The sequence below is a fragment of the Enoplosus armatus genome, chromosome 11 (genome assembly GCF_043641665.1).
Source record: "Enoplosus armatus isolate fEnoArm2 chromosome 11, fEnoArm2.hap1, whole genome shotgun sequence".
Classification (NCBI taxonomy): Eukaryota; Metazoa; Chordata; class Actinopteri; order Centrarchiformes; family Enoplosidae; genus Enoplosus; species Enoplosus armatus.
In genome coordinates, this window is record NC_092190.1 from 21749502 (window position 1) to 21770015 (window position 20514).

At 42.9% G+C, this 20514-nt stretch overlaps 1 protein-coding gene across 1 annotated transcript in view; it reads right to left on the bottom strand.

Annotated features, from left to right (window-relative positions):
• tns1b (tensin 1b) overlaps positions 1-20514 on the bottom strand; it is a 150175-nt gene that overhangs the window by 32811 nt on the left and 96850 nt on the right. Inside the window, exons 6-17 of the mRNA XM_070914050.1 lie at positions 16962-17011; positions 12656-12827; positions 11948-11998; positions 11735-11857; positions 10190-10254; positions 8836-8919; positions 8251-8363; positions 8100-8160; positions 6647-6722; positions 3774-3903; positions 3520-3585; positions 2991-3107 (exon numbers count right to left, since the gene is read on the bottom strand). Coding sequence (XP_070770151.1) covers positions 2991-3107; positions 3520-3585; positions 3774-3903; positions 6647-6722; positions 8100-8160; positions 8251-8363; positions 8836-8919; positions 10190-10254; positions 11735-11857; positions 11948-11998; positions 12656-12827; positions 16962-17011 — 1108 coding nt within the window. The remainder of the gene's footprint in view (positions 1-2990; positions 3108-3519; positions 3586-3773; positions 3904-6646; positions 6723-8099; positions 8161-8250; positions 8364-8835; positions 8920-10189; positions 10255-11734; positions 11858-11947; positions 11999-12655; positions 12828-16961; positions 17012-20514) is intronic.

The following is a 20514-nucleotide window of genomic DNA, read 5'->3' on the forward strand; positions in this document are numbered from 1 at the left end:
CTTCAGTGGAGTTGATTGCCTTTTCAGCGCTAACAAGTGTGAAGCCAAATGACAGTGGAAACAGTCCAGTTTCCTGGAAACCCTTTCTCTTTTGTTTCTGCGAGGGGGAACCGTTTCTAACTGTTTCTTTAAATGCCATTTGCAAGCCGAGCCCATTTAAAATGCAGAGTGTATCAGTCTGGCTGTGCTGACTGAATAAAGGCATGACACAAAGGACTATTTATGGGACGCGTTTGAAGTCTTATCGAGAAGTCCAAGTCTAAAGTAGCTCAATAAGAGCTTGTGATTGTGTGCGTTTGTGTGCATTTTTGCTTACGTTTATCAAGCGTTTCTGTTCAAGCCTAAATCTGCAATTGTGTGTGTGTGTGTGTGTGTGTGTGTGTGTGATGCTATTAAAGTCAAATTAAGCCTTGACCACAGTATCATCATCAGATGACAGATTTTTGGACCAGGCCACACACACACACACACACACACACACACCTCACCTCCACTGAAACAGAATGAGAGGAGACTAACACCTATTCTATTTCAGCGAGGCCTATTTCAAGCTGCCGCCGAGCGTGGGGTGGACACTTTATGGGCAGTGATAGAAGGTGGCCAAGTAGCCTCTGACCTTTGGCTGTCTGGGAGACCAATGAGCGAGCGCCTTGTCACTTTGTGAATTGTCCTTTAACTTGCAGACACTGGTCATGAGCAATGCTCTAAAATATAATAACTTTGCAACACTAAAACATGATCCGTTAGTTCCTGAACAGTGAACAGTGTCTGTACTGTTGACATCAGCTCCTCACGTGTACCTGTGTTGTTGTTGCCAATTTGTTAACTGTGGAGATCGCTGACAGACCGACAGTGGTGGAACGTAACTAAGTACACTTACTAAAGTACTGTAACTAAGTACAGTTTTGAATTTCCATTATCTGCTCCCTTATACTTCCACCTCACTACATTTCAAAGAGAAGTATTGTACTTTGTACTACTACATCCACATTTATTTGAGATATATAATATATAGATACTGTATATGTTACTAATTAAGACTTCATCAAATATGATGCATTATTATTGATTTAACACTACAAGTAGTTCAAGTAGTTCTACTTTGACCAGCTACATTTTAACACTGCCTGGGGCCATTCTTCATCATGAGTACTTTTACTTTTGATACTTTAAGTACATTTCGATGATAATAATAATAATAAGGATATTTTTGTAGTATTTTATATTGTGGTATTGCTATTTTTACTTAAGTAAAGCATCTGAATACTTCTTCCACCACTGTATTCCAATAAGGACGTCCTGCAAACTCAGTTGTGCTTGTTGCATCACTCAGATAAGCAGGAGCTAAACTGCCACTAAAGGTCTTTGCAGGTGCTGGATGAGAACTTAACCTCTGCATGAGCTGATATGCTGGACTGCAAGATCAGTGTTGGATCATAGAGAAAATGTACTGATTATGTATTACTGTATCATTCAGTAAGTAATGATCATAATATGTTTCCCACATAACAAATTCCTCTTTTAAAGACCATTAACAATAGATATCAGGAGGGAAGATATTCCAGAGAAGCGAAAACAACAGGCTGGCTGCTATCGCTCTGGGCGTAGCATTGCTTCCTTTTTTGGGTGGCAGAGAAAGAAGCACTTTGGTCACAGAGTGACCACCGCTCCCTCGACAGGAAGGCTCTGTCCATGCCTGTGGCTGAACCCAGGAATGTCTCGCACTGCGCTCGGGTCCCACCGGGCCTTTGGCTTGTCTGCGGTCATAATTTCACCACAAATGAATTCAGCGGTACCAGTGCCTCGCCTCCCTTTCAAAACGAGATTTACTATTTACAACTACTGTAGGACAGCATGAAAAACCTCGTAATGCTGATTTGGGGTGATGTTTTTAAACTTGGATGAGGCAAAACACTCTGATTTACATACAGTTTCTTCTCCTATGGAGATATGATGCTTTAAGTGTGGGAGCAACTTTGTGATTCATTAAAGTAACGAAACAACACTGTATAATGAAGCATTTCTATCTGTATACACGACTGCTTCCCGGTGTCTTGTCTCATAAAACATTCCAACTTCAATGTGACTTCAGTTTGACCCTGTCGCGTGGGAGTTTTAAAGAGACCGAAGTGTGAGAAAGTCTTTAAACTCCATTAGGACGCGGGTTGAATCTTTCCTCTGTGTCACGCAGAAACACAAACACAGCCTTGTTGCAGAGGTCAGCTTGGTTACATGCGGTTTGTGTGTGTGTGTTTGTGTGTTTGTGTGTTTGTGTGAGCGAGAAAGAAAGACAGAAACTAAAACAGAATCCGAACATCCTCTCAACCACATGAAACGAATTTCCAGTCACACGTACAGACCACATAACATTAATGTAAAGTGACTTTTCACCTAGAAGTTCAAGACACGGTCCACTCTCTGATCCGCACACAGCTGATGAAGACAACTAGTGCAGTCTGCTGCAGGACATTGACTCCTACTGAGGTGTGTTTGCTCAATGCACTAATGGGACACATTACCAGTCACTTACATGAAGTGGCTTGTTACATGAACGTGATCATTTACGTACTTAAAACAAGTCAGAAACACAAGTTGTGGGGAAATCACTGCATATTAGCTTAGAGTGGCCAAAAAGGCCATGGCTGTAAAGAGTGTAATTAACACCTTGTTAACTTTACAACACACAAGGAGGGGTGGGGGGTCTTAGTGTGGGTTTGTGTCTGTGTCTGATAGATACACAGATACTATATATCTATTTGTTTGGAATTGACTTGTATGTGCAACCAGGTCAAAAAGTCACGACCCAATCAATCTCCTTCATAAATACAGATATTACATCTAACACTGCTATTAGTAGTGTCGACATCTTTATATGTTTGCGCTCAGCTCTGGCAGTGCGTGTCCCCCAAGCTGTCCTCCGTGAAGTATGCAGGACAGAATCTGAATATACAATCCGAAATACAGATAATCTACAATCCCACTGTCCTTACCGTCCGCGGTGTCCTCACAACTCTGATTGAAGTTTTCATAAGAGTCCCAGCGGATCAGAGAGTCTTGTGTGTTGTAGTCAACCGAGACGCTCGGCCCGTTTTCCAGGTGGTCCACACCTTGACCAGAAGTGCAAAGAGACAGAGCAGAAAACGTGAATGTCTTTAAATCATAAGAAACAATAACAAAACACAGAGAGAGTCTATCATGTTCTGCTTTCATTCCAGAGATCTAATTATTCCCTTTATTTGATTTATAACAGATCTGAGTGAGAGTTTTGAGCATGTTTGGCCATTGAATAAACAATAACAAACTTTTGCAACAAAACATAAAATTAGAGACATGACGGTGTGTGGCAACACGCCTGGTTCAAATCTGCCTTTGCCCCCCCCTCTCTCCCCCCACATTTCCTGTCTGCATCTCTTCTATATACAGTTAATTAAAGGAAAAAATGCCCTAAAAATAAAATATGAAGGTGAAATACAACGTGTGGAAAACATTGCCGATGAAAGAGCCCATATTGATTCTTACCATGCATTTTCTCTGGTCCAAAGGAGAAAATAAACTCCACTTTGCCATATTCTGGAAACCTGTCATCTGCACACAGGAAATAAAGAAGTCATTTGTTTACAGCAAAATCATTACTGTCTCATTACAGCAACGAAAAGACACAAGAAACAGATTACAAAGCAATGCTTTCAACCTATTAGCTACTCACAGTATCTAGAAAAATGATTGTTTGCACACTGATTGTCATTCTGAGGACTTTATCCCCAATGTCTTACCTTTGAACGTCTCATCCAGCTCGTCTTTCCCGAAGACAATCCCCAGGTCGTGAACGGCGCAGGTGTGAAACTGCACCCGGAATATCACGTCTCGGCACGGGCTCCGGTAGCGCTTGTGGTAGCACTTGAGCTGGAGGGTGAAAACCATCAGAAGAAATTTTAAACAAAACTGTGCAGCAGCAGCGCTGCAACAGGCAGAGCCAACAGAACTCAACAGGGACGGACTGCAGTTGGCCAGGCTCCTTTTTAGCACCACAGGTACACTGAATATCAATTAAATAAGCGTTTCAGGATGTGGCTTATTTACACACTGTGTCAGTTCTGATAAGAACAAAATAAAGTGCAAATTCACTTCTACAGCTGAGCCGAATATGGCTTCGATGCTGATGCACAGAATATCAAATGAACACAATATGAAATGACGGGGCAGCTTGATTCAGTGCGAGGTCTTTCTCTACACTGGCTCAGAGCTAGAAAAGGCATTTTGTAGACTTTCCTTTATATATATCCCTCGTAATGTATGGCCTCTCCACAAGCATTATTATCCAAACAGAAACAGCTTTAAGAGCAACACTAAAACCGCACACAGGACAATCTCCTCTCCCTCCTGCTGTTTCCTGATGGGCAGCCTGGACCTCATCATGTTTACTGGTACTGGAGGAATATTTACCCTCAACCCCAACAACTTGCAGCTCGCAAACTGCGGCCGTAAAGAATAAATGAACTGACAAACTGACGTCCTACACTGACAATGACAGTTTTCAGCGGTTTCTTTTGACGTAATTATATAGATTCTATCATAATACAACAAAAATTACAACTGCAGGGACTCAGCAGCAGCTAAAACTAAATTGGAACAGGATTTTGAGGAAGGTGGGGCTGACTTGCTGTCCACAAACTTAAGACCAAAACATATAAGGTTCCCAAATCCACACAAGCACATAAAGGATGGAGGAATGCAAAGCAGAATATCCAGAGGCTCAGTGCAGCTTTCTGGGATATGGCGAACCTCCCACAGAGGGGTCTGGTTCATTAGGGAAACAATGCTGGTGAGCCACATTTGAGAACAAAACATTGGAGGAAAACATTAATTTTAAGCTTCCATGTTGCCTTTAGTCCTTACACATTTCCATTTTCACGCGAAGGCTTAAAACTAACCAAAGTGCCCCCCCCCAAGAGTTAAATGAAAAGATTCGCGCCACTCTCATGTTTGTGCGCTAAATATTAAGCTGCAGTCAGCAGTCGGTTAGCTTAGCTTAGCACAAACAAAGAAAACTGGCTTTGTCTAAAGGTAAAAAAATCCACCTATCAGGACCTCCACAGCTCACTAATTAACACGCCATCTCTCATTAGTTTAATTCGTACAAAGCAGCACTGCACCCAGCCAGGAAATAGTCCAGCACATAACCCCTCGTAAAGCCACAGCTTTGGTCAGAGGCAGACAAGCTGTTTTCCGACGTTTCGACTGCTTATGATTGGCTAAGTTAACTGTCCTCTGGCTGCTTCATATTTACAGGACAGACATGAGAGTGGTATCGATCTCCTCATCTAACTCTCGGCAAGAACGCAAATTATGCGTTCTTGCTATTCCTTTAAATTTCCTGACTTTTTGCCAACTTGAAACTGAATGTAAATGACTAACGCTGGCCAATGAGAAGAGAAGAACACAACCAAAACCTGAAGAATTCAAATCCTGTTTATAAAACTTTTTTTCATTTAACCATTCAGTAATTAGTCATTTCTTGGCAGCCATATTATCCAAAACTCAACTGCACAGCACAAACACATACCAGTGCAGTTTTAAATGCAGGAGCACACTCCACGCTGACTAATGTCTCTCCCCTTTGGCCATAAGGCCACAGCTCACATTCTCTGTGTCGTCTGAATAATAATAAGCATCAGCAGCCACGGCTCAGTCCGACAATGCATTCAACAGAATCCATTAGTCTGTCTTAAATAAAGGATGAGATATGAGCTCAGCTCTGAGGAGCCAGAACGGAACGGCCTCAAGCATACAGTAAGTGCTCCTTTGATATTCCCCACACTGAAATTATGAGCCCCCAGGACATCTAATGGATAACATTATGGCCTGAATGACAGCAGAAGCCGAAACTTTGCTGACGTGTGCAGTTCTTCTGCGTGAACTAAATGCAAAATAAGCCAGAGGTATTCACAGGTGCTACTTTATAGAGGATCTTTCTTCTTCATTTTTATTTATTTTTTTTTTACACACACAGCTTAAATTTTTAAAGGATTATGGATCATGTTAAATTAGCACCCTGCGTATCCCACACGCTGTTGGAAAGGAAGTACCACTGCCATTTTGACGTCATAGTTTCCAGCAAACATATTGTGTGCTAATGAGGGTCTATAAACTGAAGCATAGGACCCAGTCCAACTGTCTTCCCCCAGATTTTTATGGCCCCGTTTGTTCTGTGAATAGACGCTATAAACTGCTACAGCACATGCATTCAGTCCGTACACCCAGCGTCAGATTGGAAAAACCAACAGGATTCCCTCTTTACTAATAAACAATAAAATCTGTGCATCCTCCGTACATTTCTGCAGCTGTTTTCCTTGGCATTGTATGATAATCACCCATTAACATCTATTTATTTTCCTTTCTTTCTGGCAAAGGTAACACATTGGAAAAAGTAAGACAATAAACGTTCTCCGTTATTGGCTTCACTCTGAGGAGTTAACCCAGTGACATAAGAAGAAAATGTTCTCCAGCAGGGTTTCCAGTTTCCAGTTTCCTGGTTGAAATGCGCAGAATGTGATAACAAAAAAAGACACTCTCAGCTAAGATCTCACTCATTTGCTGTATTTCTCATCAGGCACTTGTTAATGTAGTGTGTCTGTGCCGTTCTTACCAGGATGTCCCCTTTCAGAAGAAGACCAGGTTCAATGGTAATACAGATGCTGGTCTGGCTGTCACCCTGAACATTACTGCGTAAGAAAAACAGTCACAGCGTGTTAGATATCAAGCCTGCCTTCATCGTTCCTGCTGTATACATGATCACAGTACAATCCCTCCGTCGCATCAGTTTACGTTTTCTTTTTTCACGTTGCTCGCCTGTGTATAACCACGCGCACATGATCTACGTCGTCTGCTAACAATCCCTTATTTGCTTTAACAGTGGCCATCGCAGAGCGTAACCGCAGTGCAGCGCTGGGCTAATTTTGGGTATTAGTGTCGACATGATTGTCTAACTGGGAGAGAAGGATCAAAGGGTGGAGAGTGCTAATAAACATCATGTGAGAGAAAGTGGGGAGGAATGTGATTTGGGGCTTTAAGGAGGTTGACAGTCCGGAAGTATATGAGCACTGATTGTTTCACACTTGTTATTGTGTACATTGTGAAGGTGTTTATAGTATTGACGCTATTGTGAGAATGGACATACACACGTAGTAGAGTTCACAGTTAAACAGCAGCAGGCTTTACTATTTACAGTAGTAACTTTAAAACACTTCATAACACCTCCACAGTTTAGATGAGGGGGGAAAGGAAATAGGATACAGGCAGGACATAGGGATAAGGGAGTTTAAAGCTGCACTAATACATATTTTTGTAGTAACAATGGATCAAATGACTGTGTAATTTAAAAGGTGTTGCTTGTAGTAACAAATCCACATAGAAACTCTTCTCTCGTTAACCTCATTGCCTCGACTCCACATTTATGCTAATGTTCCTACGTGTCTGCTGGACGTAGAAATTAGCCATAACAACTTTAAAAAGGTGATAATATGTAAATGCTGTGTTTACAGCTTGCTGCGCTGCCCCCAAGTGGCCAGAAAATGTTGTTTTTGACAGTTCACCCGGCTATAGTAATCTGAGTGTGTGTTAAAATTAAACTGTAACGTGGTGTGCCTGCCTCACTCATCTGAGGGCAGCGCAGCTCTCCCCTCCTATCCCCTCCTCTAAGCTCCCCTCTTCCCAAAACAACAACAGAAAGCCATAGAATCCATTATTTCCTGTCTGGCCCTGGGAACCAGCAGGATCCTCTGGCAGAAAACCCTGCAGGCGTCCACACAGATGCCTGTCTGCCTGTTTCATTGGCTCTCCAGTCACAAATAACACTAGAAGGGATCTAAAGTAAGGAAACAAGAGCTTGTAGCTGGGGAGGCTAGCTAAATACAATAATGTGAGGCAAGCACTGAGAGTAAACTGGCAAGAGGGATGATGTGTGTGTATTGTTGGGGGGCAGGGGAGTTAAGGGAGAGGCTATAAAGAAAAATCAGGATTTTTATTATTGAGCTATTACGAGCTTGCTGTCCCTGGAATCTTGTAAAAGCATTTGAGTGTGAGTATGTTTTAAGACTTACTAGATCCCAGATGTGTACACGGGCTGCATGGCCTGGTAGATTTTGAGAAAAGGACGACAACCTGGAACACCATTTTGAAAAGGTTGTTAAAAACTAAATTCAGCGTCTGAAAATGCTTATGTGTGAGCGCGTATCTGTGCGCGACACTCGCCTCCTTTCGATTCGAAGTTGGGGATGCCGTGCATGATGACATGGTGAAGGAACAGGGGTTTGTTGTTGATCTTGATGTGTCCGGAGAGCAAGCCGCTGAAGTACTCCACATACCTGAGCAAGGCAGAGGAAAGGACGACATGAACGTGCTGCGAGGTCCCCTTCTGATGCTTTTAAGAGGCAACATTGTGTTGAACTTGGCTTCGTTTCCACAACATCTGTTACGCACATATATGCCTTTATGTTTTTATATATATATATATATAGATGTCTGTCTTTGTGAGGCATAGTTAAACCTGTTTGCTTTTTAAAGTGCTATATAAATGAAATAAACTGAGACTGAAACTTTTTTACTGCATGCGTAAATAAGCAACTGTTTGCTAACAAGTTAGACATATCAACATTATAAGGTGATAATGTGTCAATGTTGTGTTTTCAGCTTGTTCTGAGGCCCCTAGGTGGCCATTAAAATCAATGAATGCAGCTTTAAATGTTTTCGGTTCATAGAGAGACAAAGATGTCTTTGTGGGACAGTTCACTTTGGGGTCAAACTCTTACTATAAACAACAAACGAGGGACGACTGACCTTTTCTGAGATGGCTGGCCCACAGGAAGCACTTTGTCTTCATAGAAGCGCTTCATGGCAAACCTGTCCAGAGCCTGGTCAGCACTGCATTGCAAAGAAAAAGTTTGCTCAGCACACATGTGGTTAATTTTCTTTTAAAGCACTTTGATTTCCACTCCAATATACATGCAATGAATATGTAAAATATTCCAAGTACATAATACGGTGTGTGTGCAGCCTTGTCAGAGTTATGCAGCTTGTTAATCATCAGAGGAAAAAGGAAAAACAGTCACAGTAAACTTGGTCCTGCCAAGTTAGACGTCTGAAAAGTCAGCACACCACATAACCAAATGGTTATAACGGTTTTAATGCGCCTGCACGTTTAACGCAAATCCTTCTGCATTCTTAATGTCAGACATCTCACCACACACTGGTGTCAACACAACAGTAAGCATAGGATGAATGAGACAGGATGCACCTGGTACAAATAACACACACAGTCATTTCTCACTAGATCATCAGAGATATAAATGATGCATGTAATGTATTTTTAAACCTCAATGTAGACATTCAGAACATTTCCTAACATGTCATGCAATGTTAGCCAAGTGTATACAGCGCATGTCTAAAGGTTTTGCATAAACTCCATGACACAGCACACAGTAAAACATCTTAATGCAGTGTTTGTTATGTAAAATCCACAGTACATTCCCATACAGCAAGTGTCACAGTGTGTTCATGTGTTTTGCTGCTCCTTAAGTTGACAAGTTTCACTTGACGCCAGCTATAACTGACTTGTGGGATAATGAGATTACAGAGAAACCTAATACTTTCACAGGGAAGAGAGCGTGTAAAACGTTTTTTCCAGTGCATCAGTGTTCTTTCGCAAACAACAGAGTCATGCGCTCCTCTGATTGTTTAACAGCTTACATCTCCTTGGTTTTCGTCACAGGACGTCATTCTATTTTGGCATATCTAAAAACGAATCAAATAAAAAATCAAGAAAAAGCGGGCCCCTATTAATTTGAGTCTCATGATCCAGTGACGATTCAGGTCAACTCACTGCTTTCTGCTCATAATTATTATATCAAACATGTTTCCTTGGATTTCTCCAAATACAAGTGTTGTTCTCCAGTCTCGCGTTGCACCCCTCCTCCTTCTCCTTCTGTTCATCTTGGTCGGTTCCTCAGATGCGGGCTTCAGTCTTGTGATGAACGATGCTGGTTTATCTAGTTTTTCCTCCAACATTCCCTCCACCTCTATTTTACTATTTCCAGAAAATTAAAGATTCCTCTTCCCCCCTCTCCTCTTCTGTCTAACTTTCTTTCCTCTCTCTCAAAGGGAGCTGCAGGTGTAGGTCGGATTGTAGGCCTACCTGGCAGAGATGTTGCTGTAATGCATGTAGGCTGCCACCACCACTCCAGTTCTGCCTCGGTTGCCCTGAAAAGACATCAATCAAGCCAGAGTCAACTACAGATTTTATCTTCCAAAAAAAAGGGTTGAGATCCAAATGTAAACCTAAGTAGCCTCACCAGCAAAACTCAAAAAACACAAAATTAGAACCTGCAATCACTCGAGAACAGACTTTAAAACACTGACTTCTCACTATAAATGAACTAAATCAATGTTACTAACGTTTACTGCTGTTGAGCAGTCTGATGCAGTTAAAGAGGTAGTCTAGAACTTTTGTATTGTACTTCCATAAAGTTGGTGGACTCAAAAGAGACTTGGATTAAAAAAAAAATCAACCCAGGATCCCATATTTCCCATAATGCAACTTGATAGCATCTTTTTGTTAAGCCCCTGCTTCCTAATAAATGCCCAAATCTTTCATTCACCCAGTTTATAACTCTGGCTTTTTGTTATACGGGTACAGTCTCCAAGCCCAGGCTCCACATGACATCATTTTTGCAGACTTTACAGACCTCCTTAAGAACCATAAAGATTTGCTTACAGTAGTAATATATATTTAGATCATGAACAGTTCAATTACATATGTGACTATAACTGTTTTTTATAAAGCAAAATAAAATATAGGCTAGGCATGCACATGTTACTATGGCAACAGGATTGCATTCATTTTACACATCTATCCATCTTTAAAACAAGGACGACTGTGGAGGATAAGTGTGTTCCACATTATAAATACTGTGGCCACTTAAACAGCGTGGGGGCCCAATGGAAATGATTTGTTGATATGTGGAAACCCAACGCGGCCTGCTTCCTTAGTGACCACCACAACTTCCAAGCCCACACGCTCATCACCGACGTTACTCAACTCGCAGTAAAATAACACCAGTTGTTATGGCAGCAGACTTGTTTGTAACCTCCCCGTGGGAACTTCTTGGAACGAGGCACAGAGCTTTAGGATCCCATGGCTAATTCTTATGTTGCAAAACACAATGGGAAACACAGTGGGGTTAACGTGAAAATGATTAGGTATTACATTCGGGACGCCGGCCTAGTAGTTGCATTTGGATGTACTTTTTATGGTTTGTTTCGGCATACTTGGGAGCCAGATGAGTGTGGTTTGCCACAAGAGTATAATGTGATGCAAGTAAGTTTAGGCAACAACAGGAAAATATTGGTCAATTCAGCTTTTATAGTATTGTTAAGAGTAAAAGGGTAAATAAACCTAAGTAGCCATGATGAGTGGCGTGCCTTAACCCCCTTGTTGCAGAGGCTCAACACCCCTAATTTGTGTTTTCCTAACCCTCGTCCAGCACAACCCAACCCAAAACAAGCACACACAGAGACACGCTCCACCCTGAATGTCAGTGTTTCACTCGAGGAGAACGTCATCGCAGACACAAACACACAAGAAACAGCTGCAGCCTCAGAGGAGGTGGGGGTCCTGAGAAGAGCCTGAGAGAGAGCACCCTCTACTGTCTGGAGATACTCTCTCGTCTGTTAGCCTCACCTTGTTGTGTATGACCACCACGTTGTGGCTGTCCGCACTCAGCCAGGTGTCCATGGCCTTGCAAATGCTGCAGATTTTGTCCAGGGCTGGAGCATGGTGGTCAGGCCAGCCAAAGTCCAACACCTGAGAGAGGGGGGAGGTTGTCAGTCAGACTGATGGTCATCCAATACATGGGAGAGGAGAGGAGAAGATGAATCAAGCTGTCAGGTTTACCTTTGGATTAAGTTGGCTGATGTCATAACGCTTCTCACTGAGGTTGAACAGCTGAGGAAGAAGTCACAATGAACATGGTTACATGTTTTTATACTGACCGAGAAGAGGGAACGTTATTACATATATGATTTACGACTGTTGATAATTCTTTCTTTTCTTAATGTGGTAGCGTCCTTAGGCTATATACATGACATCATGCTAATTCACCGCCGTGTAATGATGCAACAAACTGTCAGTCCTGAACAGGGCTTTTCTAACATAATGTAGTGTAGTTGTAGTTAGCTATGACTATATGGGCTGCCTATTGGCGTTGGAGGTAATGCCAGGTTACTACTCCAGGTAACCAACCAGCTGGACATGCTAACATTAGCGACCAATGTTAGAGCAGATAAACACACTGTTCCTTAAACTTTGTCTCTTGTGTTATGGAAAGCTAAGACAAAGAAAAAAGACCCTGCAAACGTTTTAAATGTTGATTATCACTCTTGCTTGCTAGACTCTCAGTATCAAATAGCAGCATACAGATGTTACATAACCACTCTGTTGTGTGAATGTGTGTGCAGATGTGTAGTCGGGACTGAGAGAGATCATCTGATGATCGGCTGATCTGAGCGCCTCTGATGACTTCACGTCGTTTGCCTCATTTCCTCTGAGAGTTAATTGCTATATTCCTGCCAGAATCATCCGGATGTACACGGGAAACTGTACCAGGTAGTTGTGGCCGTGTTTGGAGCGCAGCATGGAGGCGACCTCCTGCAGGTTGGCAGCGTAGCTCTGCTCCTCCACGCTGCTGGGGAAGGAGACGGAGATGATTCTCTCTGTGATGTAGACCAGGTCCAACTCGTAGCTCTCCTCCAGGGCCTGCAGCAGACTCACACTCCTGTCACAGAAATACAGAAGCATTTACAGTGTGGGTTATTATGACGATTCAAACTGAGCTATTCTTTGAATCAATGGCACCACTGCGCAAAGACAAAACAAGACTGGCCAGCAGAAGATAGCTAGGAATTTAATACCCAGAAGTAATGCAGCACATGTGATTTATACACTTGTGTTTATCAAAGCAGCTAGTGTGTGATCACTTTAACCATAGCATACCCAGGACAAGAGGGCCTAAAGTTGGTGCGTTCATGCTTTCTCTGTTATCATTTAATTTAGAAGTTCTCCACAAGGAGAAGACCTTCAGTTATTTCAGTCACAGCTTGTGATCTCGGCAATAACCTTTCATTAACATTTTCTTTCGCGCTGTTTTAAAAGTAAGTATAGTAAGTACATTTTAAATCATCCCACGTAAATGGTATTTTCCAAAAATCTCCGGGTGGAAATGTTCTATACAGATGACGTGATAGTCGCATGATTCATTCCAGTGATTTAATACGGACACACTCGTTTCTTTCACAGAGACGTTGCACAAGACACATCATGCAGTATTATGGCAGAAGTTTTAGTCTGTACTTTAACCCCTATCATTCCAGTCATCCAAAAGAGTCACTCATTTGGAGCCAAAGCATTAAAAAAAAATTGTGGCTGCTCACATCTGTAAGCCTTGTTACACTGAAAGTCATGAATGCCCTTAATCAGATCAAGTTGGACACACAATACCCTTCTTCATGACTACAAGAGACAAATATCCTAATATGGAAAAGGCAACACACCACATGAATACCATATCCATAATGACATCATTTAATCCCAGAGGGGTTCAAGTTTGCCTCCAAAACGTAAGCACTCCCCTCTGTATTAAACACATGTTGTGCTGTTAGGCTTTGGCTGTCTAAGAGGGAAAACAGAGCGAGCAGAAATAGATTAAGTAGATAAACACGGCAGATTAGGAACATATCGCAGCATACCGAGGGTTACAGAGTGTGTGCACCTCACAGACCAAACTAAACGGGATGGTCACTGGTGGAGAAAAGTGTTTGTGTAGAAGTTTTGTTCTTGTTTGTCTGGGAGTCAAATCAGGTCAGAGTGTTGAAGGAGGGAAAAGGGGGCATGGATGAACACTTACAAATGATTCACCCCTCAAAATCCCTTGATTGATCTGTAACTTAGTCTCAGGATTTTTACTAAAAACAGAAAATGACAACCAGCATAGTGTATCTATCAAATGTCTCCAAGCAGCTAGCGCAGCATCATCTGATGCTGTGTTGCCAAATGATTTGTCATGAAGATGAGTCCAAAAGTTCAACGTTTATCTCATTATCTTCTTGATTTCAACCTTTGGAGACGTGTTTGAGGTCTTTTGGAGAAAAGGTCAAAAGGAATAGCTTAACATTTTGGGAAATACACTTATTGGCTTTCCTGATGCGAGTTAGATGAGAAGAAACAGCTAGCCTGGTGCCTATAGGCATATTTCCTAAAACACTCAGCTACTGCTTTTAAGAGCTTTCTCTAACTTTAAAAAGGTAATGACATATTTCGGGGTGAACTATTCAAGTGGCCGAGCTGATCTGGTCTTTTTTAAAACCCTTTCAAAATGTCTACAGAGAACGCGGACGGTGAAATGAAGAGGTTAAAGGGAGAGGTGTCTGGGCCCTTAGCGCCCAGACTGCAGCATATTTCCCACATTTGTCAGCTGTGAGTAACCCCTGAGGAAATTGCTCATATGTCTGGGAGAGGAGATCTCTCCAAGTTTAATATACAAATACTGTAACCTGCTCTGTACTGTACATCTGGACCCACTCAAAACTTGCTTACTGGAAATTATTCATCACTAGCGATGAAGGAGAAACTGATATGTCACACATGTTCTCTCTCATGTGCAGCGACGAACGTCTTACTAATTTTTCTGAAGATTGTGTCTTTTCATGTTTGCATCTCTCTCAGATTCTGCCTCTCTTTTCCCATCTTTCTAAGTATTTCTGTTTATTCTCGTCTGTTTCTCCCTCTGCCTTACTCTTTCCATTCCCCTCTCTGTCCCTGCATATGTATGTCTTTGGCCTCTGGGTGCAGTCTGGGCCAATATAGACCTGTGGCTTGGTGCTATTCCCTATCCAGCAGCGCTGACCGGCCGAGCGCCAACCTGCTTCTCATCAGCTGAAGAGATGAAGCGATTGCTCTTTTTGTGCACATCGGCGTTTGACGAATGACCCATTATCTCCACACGCTCAATTTCAGCGCTGCGGTGATCTCATTTGTGCATTTGGACAAACACCAACTGTGAACTCGGAATGTTTTTATCAGGAAACCTGACACATGAGGCTGTAAAATATCTTGCCAGATATTTCTTAGCAATAAAAGTGAACAACCAGGACTTCTGTCTCTTCTATTTAAAATACTGAGAGCCCTCGTGACCCGACGTCATACTTTCTGATGGCGAGTACCTACAGTTTCTCACGATCTCAAGGGTCAATGATCAGTCTAGACTAAACTCAGTACTTGGACTGAATTGGTAATCTTTATCAGTGCGGGGGTTCTCTCTCTTATGGACATTTCCTCCTACGCACTCGTCTACGAGAAAATGAAGGTGTGCATGAGCCTTTACAGTCATAATAACAATGGATAAAGATGTGAAAGGGATCGTATGTAATGACAAAACTGTAGGGAATTATCACTCTGAGATCAGAACCTTTAAGAAGTTTTCAGCTCCCTGTTTTGGTTTCCGGGCCCACAAACTCCACTCAACAGATAAACAGACTGTACACTTCCTGCCCAGCACCATGACTAGCTGACTCCAGCTTCAGAGTCAGGGGAGTGTTGCTGGAGACCAAAATACAACTAAAAGGAGAGTGAAGATTGGCCTTTTTTACTAAAATGTTTGGCACAAAAACAGAACAATGTAAAAATGCAGCTTTAAAACAAAGCCAAACACCATATGTATGATAGAAAATCATTTTTAAAACAGCTCTGTCTGAACAAGGTACCAACTTGAAGCCATCAATATGTCAAATGCAGCTTAAACTCTGAGACGTGGCTGTGTCTTAATGTAACCTTTCAACAAACGGTGTTTACTAGTTCAAAGATGCATTTTGAAGGTGAGGTGTAGAAATCTGACGTGTAGCAACCTGTAAGTCGCATCTAAGCTCTTCCACTTTACAAGCAGCAAGCCTGGTGGCTCTTGCAAGTGTTCCTTCATTTACACGTGACCTGAACTACATGTCAAAATGTAAGAATTCATGCATTAATAGCTGCAGCGTGATTTGTTAGCAGTTGTTTATAGTATGTTTTGTTTGGAAACGAATGACGCTGTTGACTGTGGTGTGTTCGTGAGCAACCAGAATGAACAAAGTAGATGGAGCAAAACAACTGAATAGGGTGTCCGCAGTATGTTTACTTCTTAATTAAACTGCAACATTTTTGTGAGGTGGGTGGGGGTGTGTATTCTGTGTATCAGCCTCCAGACAGATAAAAGACATGTGTCTTTATAAGAATGTAAATAAGACTGTCTGGACTCACTGGTTTGATTGGATCCCTTCATCCAGCCAGAGTTTTACATAAGAGATAACTGTCACATCACTGTGCCGTTGATTTTGACTTCATAACGATGGAAAAAGGCTGCAACATTCAGAGTAATCGTGCTGTTAATAGTGATGATGTGTCAGATGTTGAACTGTTTTTAATATCTCTGTTATCAACTCTTTGCTTTGCTGCGAGGGAATCAAACTGTCACTCAAGCTTAGCGCAGCACTTCAGCATGAACTGTTGTGGTGTCGAGTTTTACACATCAATTACACAACTGACAACATCTGTGACTCCCTGAGGGCCGAGGTGAGGGGGGGGGGGGTTGACACCAAATATCTTTTTGTCCAACAAAACAGTGTGAGCTCCAGTTCAATGGCAGGGCATGTTGCTTCACCGATTCCCCTTTTAAACTCAGCAAATATCATATTACATGTAAATGCTTCATAACTCAATCTGAATGCGATAGAGGACGGATAAGGTTGTGGTTAATATTTATTTAATCTCCTTCATTATCTGTCTGTCCAAGTTCCTCAAATAATTCAACAAATGCAGTCCAGTAAACCAAATGAGGCCTTTTATGGGAAACTAGCAGCGAGAAGACAAGAGTTCCTACCTCGACGGTCTGCGCCGGGACTCCATGCTCTTTGATGATTTCGTCGAGCCCTGAGAAACACAGAGAAGAACGCTGGAGCTTTATCACTGGCCTGTGAGTATAACTTTCATACAGTGTACATACAGTGAAAATACAGACATCAAAATATGCAACAACAGAGCTCATCAGCATCAATCATTTTGTTCTCCACCATTTCCAACAGTTATTTATTGGTTTTAAGTCCATGACATTACCAATTGTTCCACTGATTGTGGATTTGCCTGCTAAGGATCCTGTTTATAAAATATGGCCGTCCAAGAACAAAGCTGTTCTCTGACGGTACCACAAGTTCCATCTTGCTAACGTTGTTGAATCGGAATATTTTAGAATTTGACAGATTGCCAGACGAGGTAGCTAACTATCTGAAGTTATGCTGACGTGTTCCACTTCAGTGAGTGGGATATCTCAAACAAAGCAGTGCTCAATATGGCTGAAACGAGCCTGAACACTGTAAAACTCGTGTGAACCAACTTGCTGCACAGCGGTGACGTAACACAGCACAAGAGGCCGTGACATGTAGCTTGAAACTGTATCCATCCCTTTCAAACCAAACCCACAGAGAGGCAGATTCAAATTATTGCTTCACTTTACATTTAAGGCCACGTTTTGCACACTGTACACTAAGTGTTCATATGCACCTTGTGACGGTGATGGGTGCTGTGCAGCACCGTGTGAGGGTGGTGTCACATGGCACCCTCACAAAGCAAAGCAGAGAGGCCCTTGCAGAGGAAGCGCGGCTGAAGGTGATTGACTGCGCTCTCCCCCTCAAACCAGTTCAAGGGAGGGGGGGGGTCAAAGGCCATGTGGACTGGTTCACTCCCCCGTGGTGTTTGGGTCACATGTACACAGGAGGGGGCTGTTATCCATCATCGTCCATTAGATCAGACTGGCTGGCTGACCACCGGTGTCAAGAGCCCCACTCGCCTCACTGGATGAGTCTCAGCCTGCTCAGCTCTCCCAACACCTGACCGTCTGTCAGCGTGCACATTTAAAACCTCCAGCGTACGTGGTGTGTAGTTAATCATGTGAGCCGGCCTGTGTGTGTGTTCAGTTCCTTTGCTGTTGTATTGCAGCCCAAAATGACTAAACGTGCAGCAGCTTTTCCTAAACATTTGCAACAACTTTACTTTACGACCCATTGCGAGTAATATGTAAAAAATTGCGTCGCAAAACAACCAGCGCAGCGTTCTGATCGTATTTTCCTGACCTTGAAATTCACTTTGCCCGTCTGTGTGGTATTTTAGTGCAAAGCGCAAAGTGCACAGATAGAAGGAGGGGCGTAAACAGGAGGGAGGTTCGTTCAAATGCGGCAGTGCACAGCGAGCTGTTGGTGTTTTTGTCTCTGTAGCAATGACAGCAAACGAAATACTTGCAGCAAATGCACAGCAACAATGGAAAAAAACTATTTTAACTAAACACTCTCCAGCCAGTACATGTGTTTAAATCGGCATCAAAAATGTATGTTTAATGTGAACAAATCAGATGATACGGTGTCTGCCTTTGTTCTTTTCTTTCCCAGCAAATCCGCTCAATTTCGAGTTGTAAGCACCATTCCTTTTACTATCTTTGTTATCTTACATCCCAAGTATTCACATGAGTCCGTGGCCCCACTGAGGCAACACAAAGCAAATCCCCCATTTTCTGCATGTGCTCCGGCCTAAACGTTTCAGTATGTTGCAAGGGGGCTATAAAGTGCAAAGAGAGTCGCCAGAGGAGGACAGAGATGAATGAGCAAGGACTGGCCTAAAAGAGAGGGTTCAGAGACAGACGCAGAGCATGAAGAGGGTTAAGAGTGCTTGTTTTAAGTGGAGCTGTGGGACCTATTGTGCATGAAAGTCCAGGAAAAGCCCAAAGTCCTCTTAAAAGGGCCACTGTGAGGTGAAACACCCTCAGATCTTTGAATGGCAAAGGCAAAGATGTCCGAGAAATGCCGGCACATTACATGGTGCCACCAGTTCAACCAGCATGCCAACAAACGTCTTAATTAGAGACTGGGAGAGAGTCTTGAGGAGATGGTGTTTATAGTGTGTCGCGAAGGTGGCAGTTAATTCATAGTTTTTGTTTCAAATTAGTCTGAATTGGCGCGCAGAGCATTTTATGAGCCACAATATTTAAGTAAAAGCGGAACCATCTGGGCAAATAAAAGCGTCGCAATGAAGCTACAGTCAGCAATACGACAACAACTTTCTCTGTGGTCACAGTGATGTTCTTGTCAGTGAAAAGCTGAAAGACATCATGACGTACCATCATGGAGTGTACTGTACACCAATACATTTCAAGGAATCTTGAATTAAGTGTTGCTCCACTTTCTACAGCTGTAAGATTTTAAGTATCTTAACAAGCAAGATACAATCAGGCGTCAGCTGAAATCATGAATTCATATATTTCTTCACATTAAATCAGTTTCCCAGTGCAGCAGCTCTGCAGCAGTCCAGTATTAAAAACATTAGCTCCTGAACACACAATCCGCACCCTAAGACCTGTTTCTCTCCTTTGAGAACTTGTGTTGGGAAGGAGTGGGGGAGGCGAGGTAGCTGAGGAGGAGGAGGAGGAGGAGGAGGAGGGAACTGGAGTGGGGGGTCCAGCAAGCCTGTTTCCAGATGAAAACCATCTGTGGAGGTTGACTTTACAAGCAGGCCATTCAAATTAACCATCTGAGAAAGAGCAAGAGAGGGAGGGAGGGCGAAAGACGTTGGGGGCTGGTAAAAGTCTACGAAGGAGACGAGAGAAACTATTCCATAACAAAGAAAAAAAAACAAGCGATGAAGGAGCAGACGAGAAAAGTTCAAGCTACAGGACCCGTGTTGACCAAATCCATCCATCCACTCGCCACTCCATCGCGTCCTACCTTCCTGAAAAGGTAGCCCGTACTCCATCGCCATGCCCCCCTCAGAGAGGAGAGCCGCCTTCTCAAAGACCCTCCTCGGTTCATCTCTGGAGAGCTCCCTCTGCCTCTCACTGCTCTCTGTCCGGCAGTGAAGTTTCCTCTGAGAAACCTCTCCCTTTTTTCTCTGACAGCGGAGGAAGAGGAGGAGGAGGAGAAGAAGAAGAAGAGGAAGAAGAAAAAAAGAAAACCGAGGGCTCTATTTTGGGGAGTTGCCTGCAGTGGGCCACTGCATGCTGCCTCAGACCGGACTCCTCCACAGCGCTCCTCGTCTCGTCCTTCTGTCCGCTCTGTGTTCTCCCTCTCTTTCTTTCCCTCTGTGTCTGTGAATTGGCCACCCTCCCTCCCTCCCTCCCTCCCCCCCTTCCTCCCACTCAGCCTCCCATCACGTTATCTCTCCCCCCTCATATTCAACTTTTCCCTCCCTCTCTCTCTCTCTCATCTGTGTACGGATCTAAATTGCAGCTGCTAACCTTTTCCGTCTCTTTAGGCGAACATGTGGGCTCTGATGCATGTTTGTACACACAAACACACACATCAGTCAGCTGACTGCAGCTCGTCATCACTTTGTGTCCGGTCAAATGCCATTTTGTAAAACATGCTTGTTTGTGTTTATTTGTCTGTGAAATC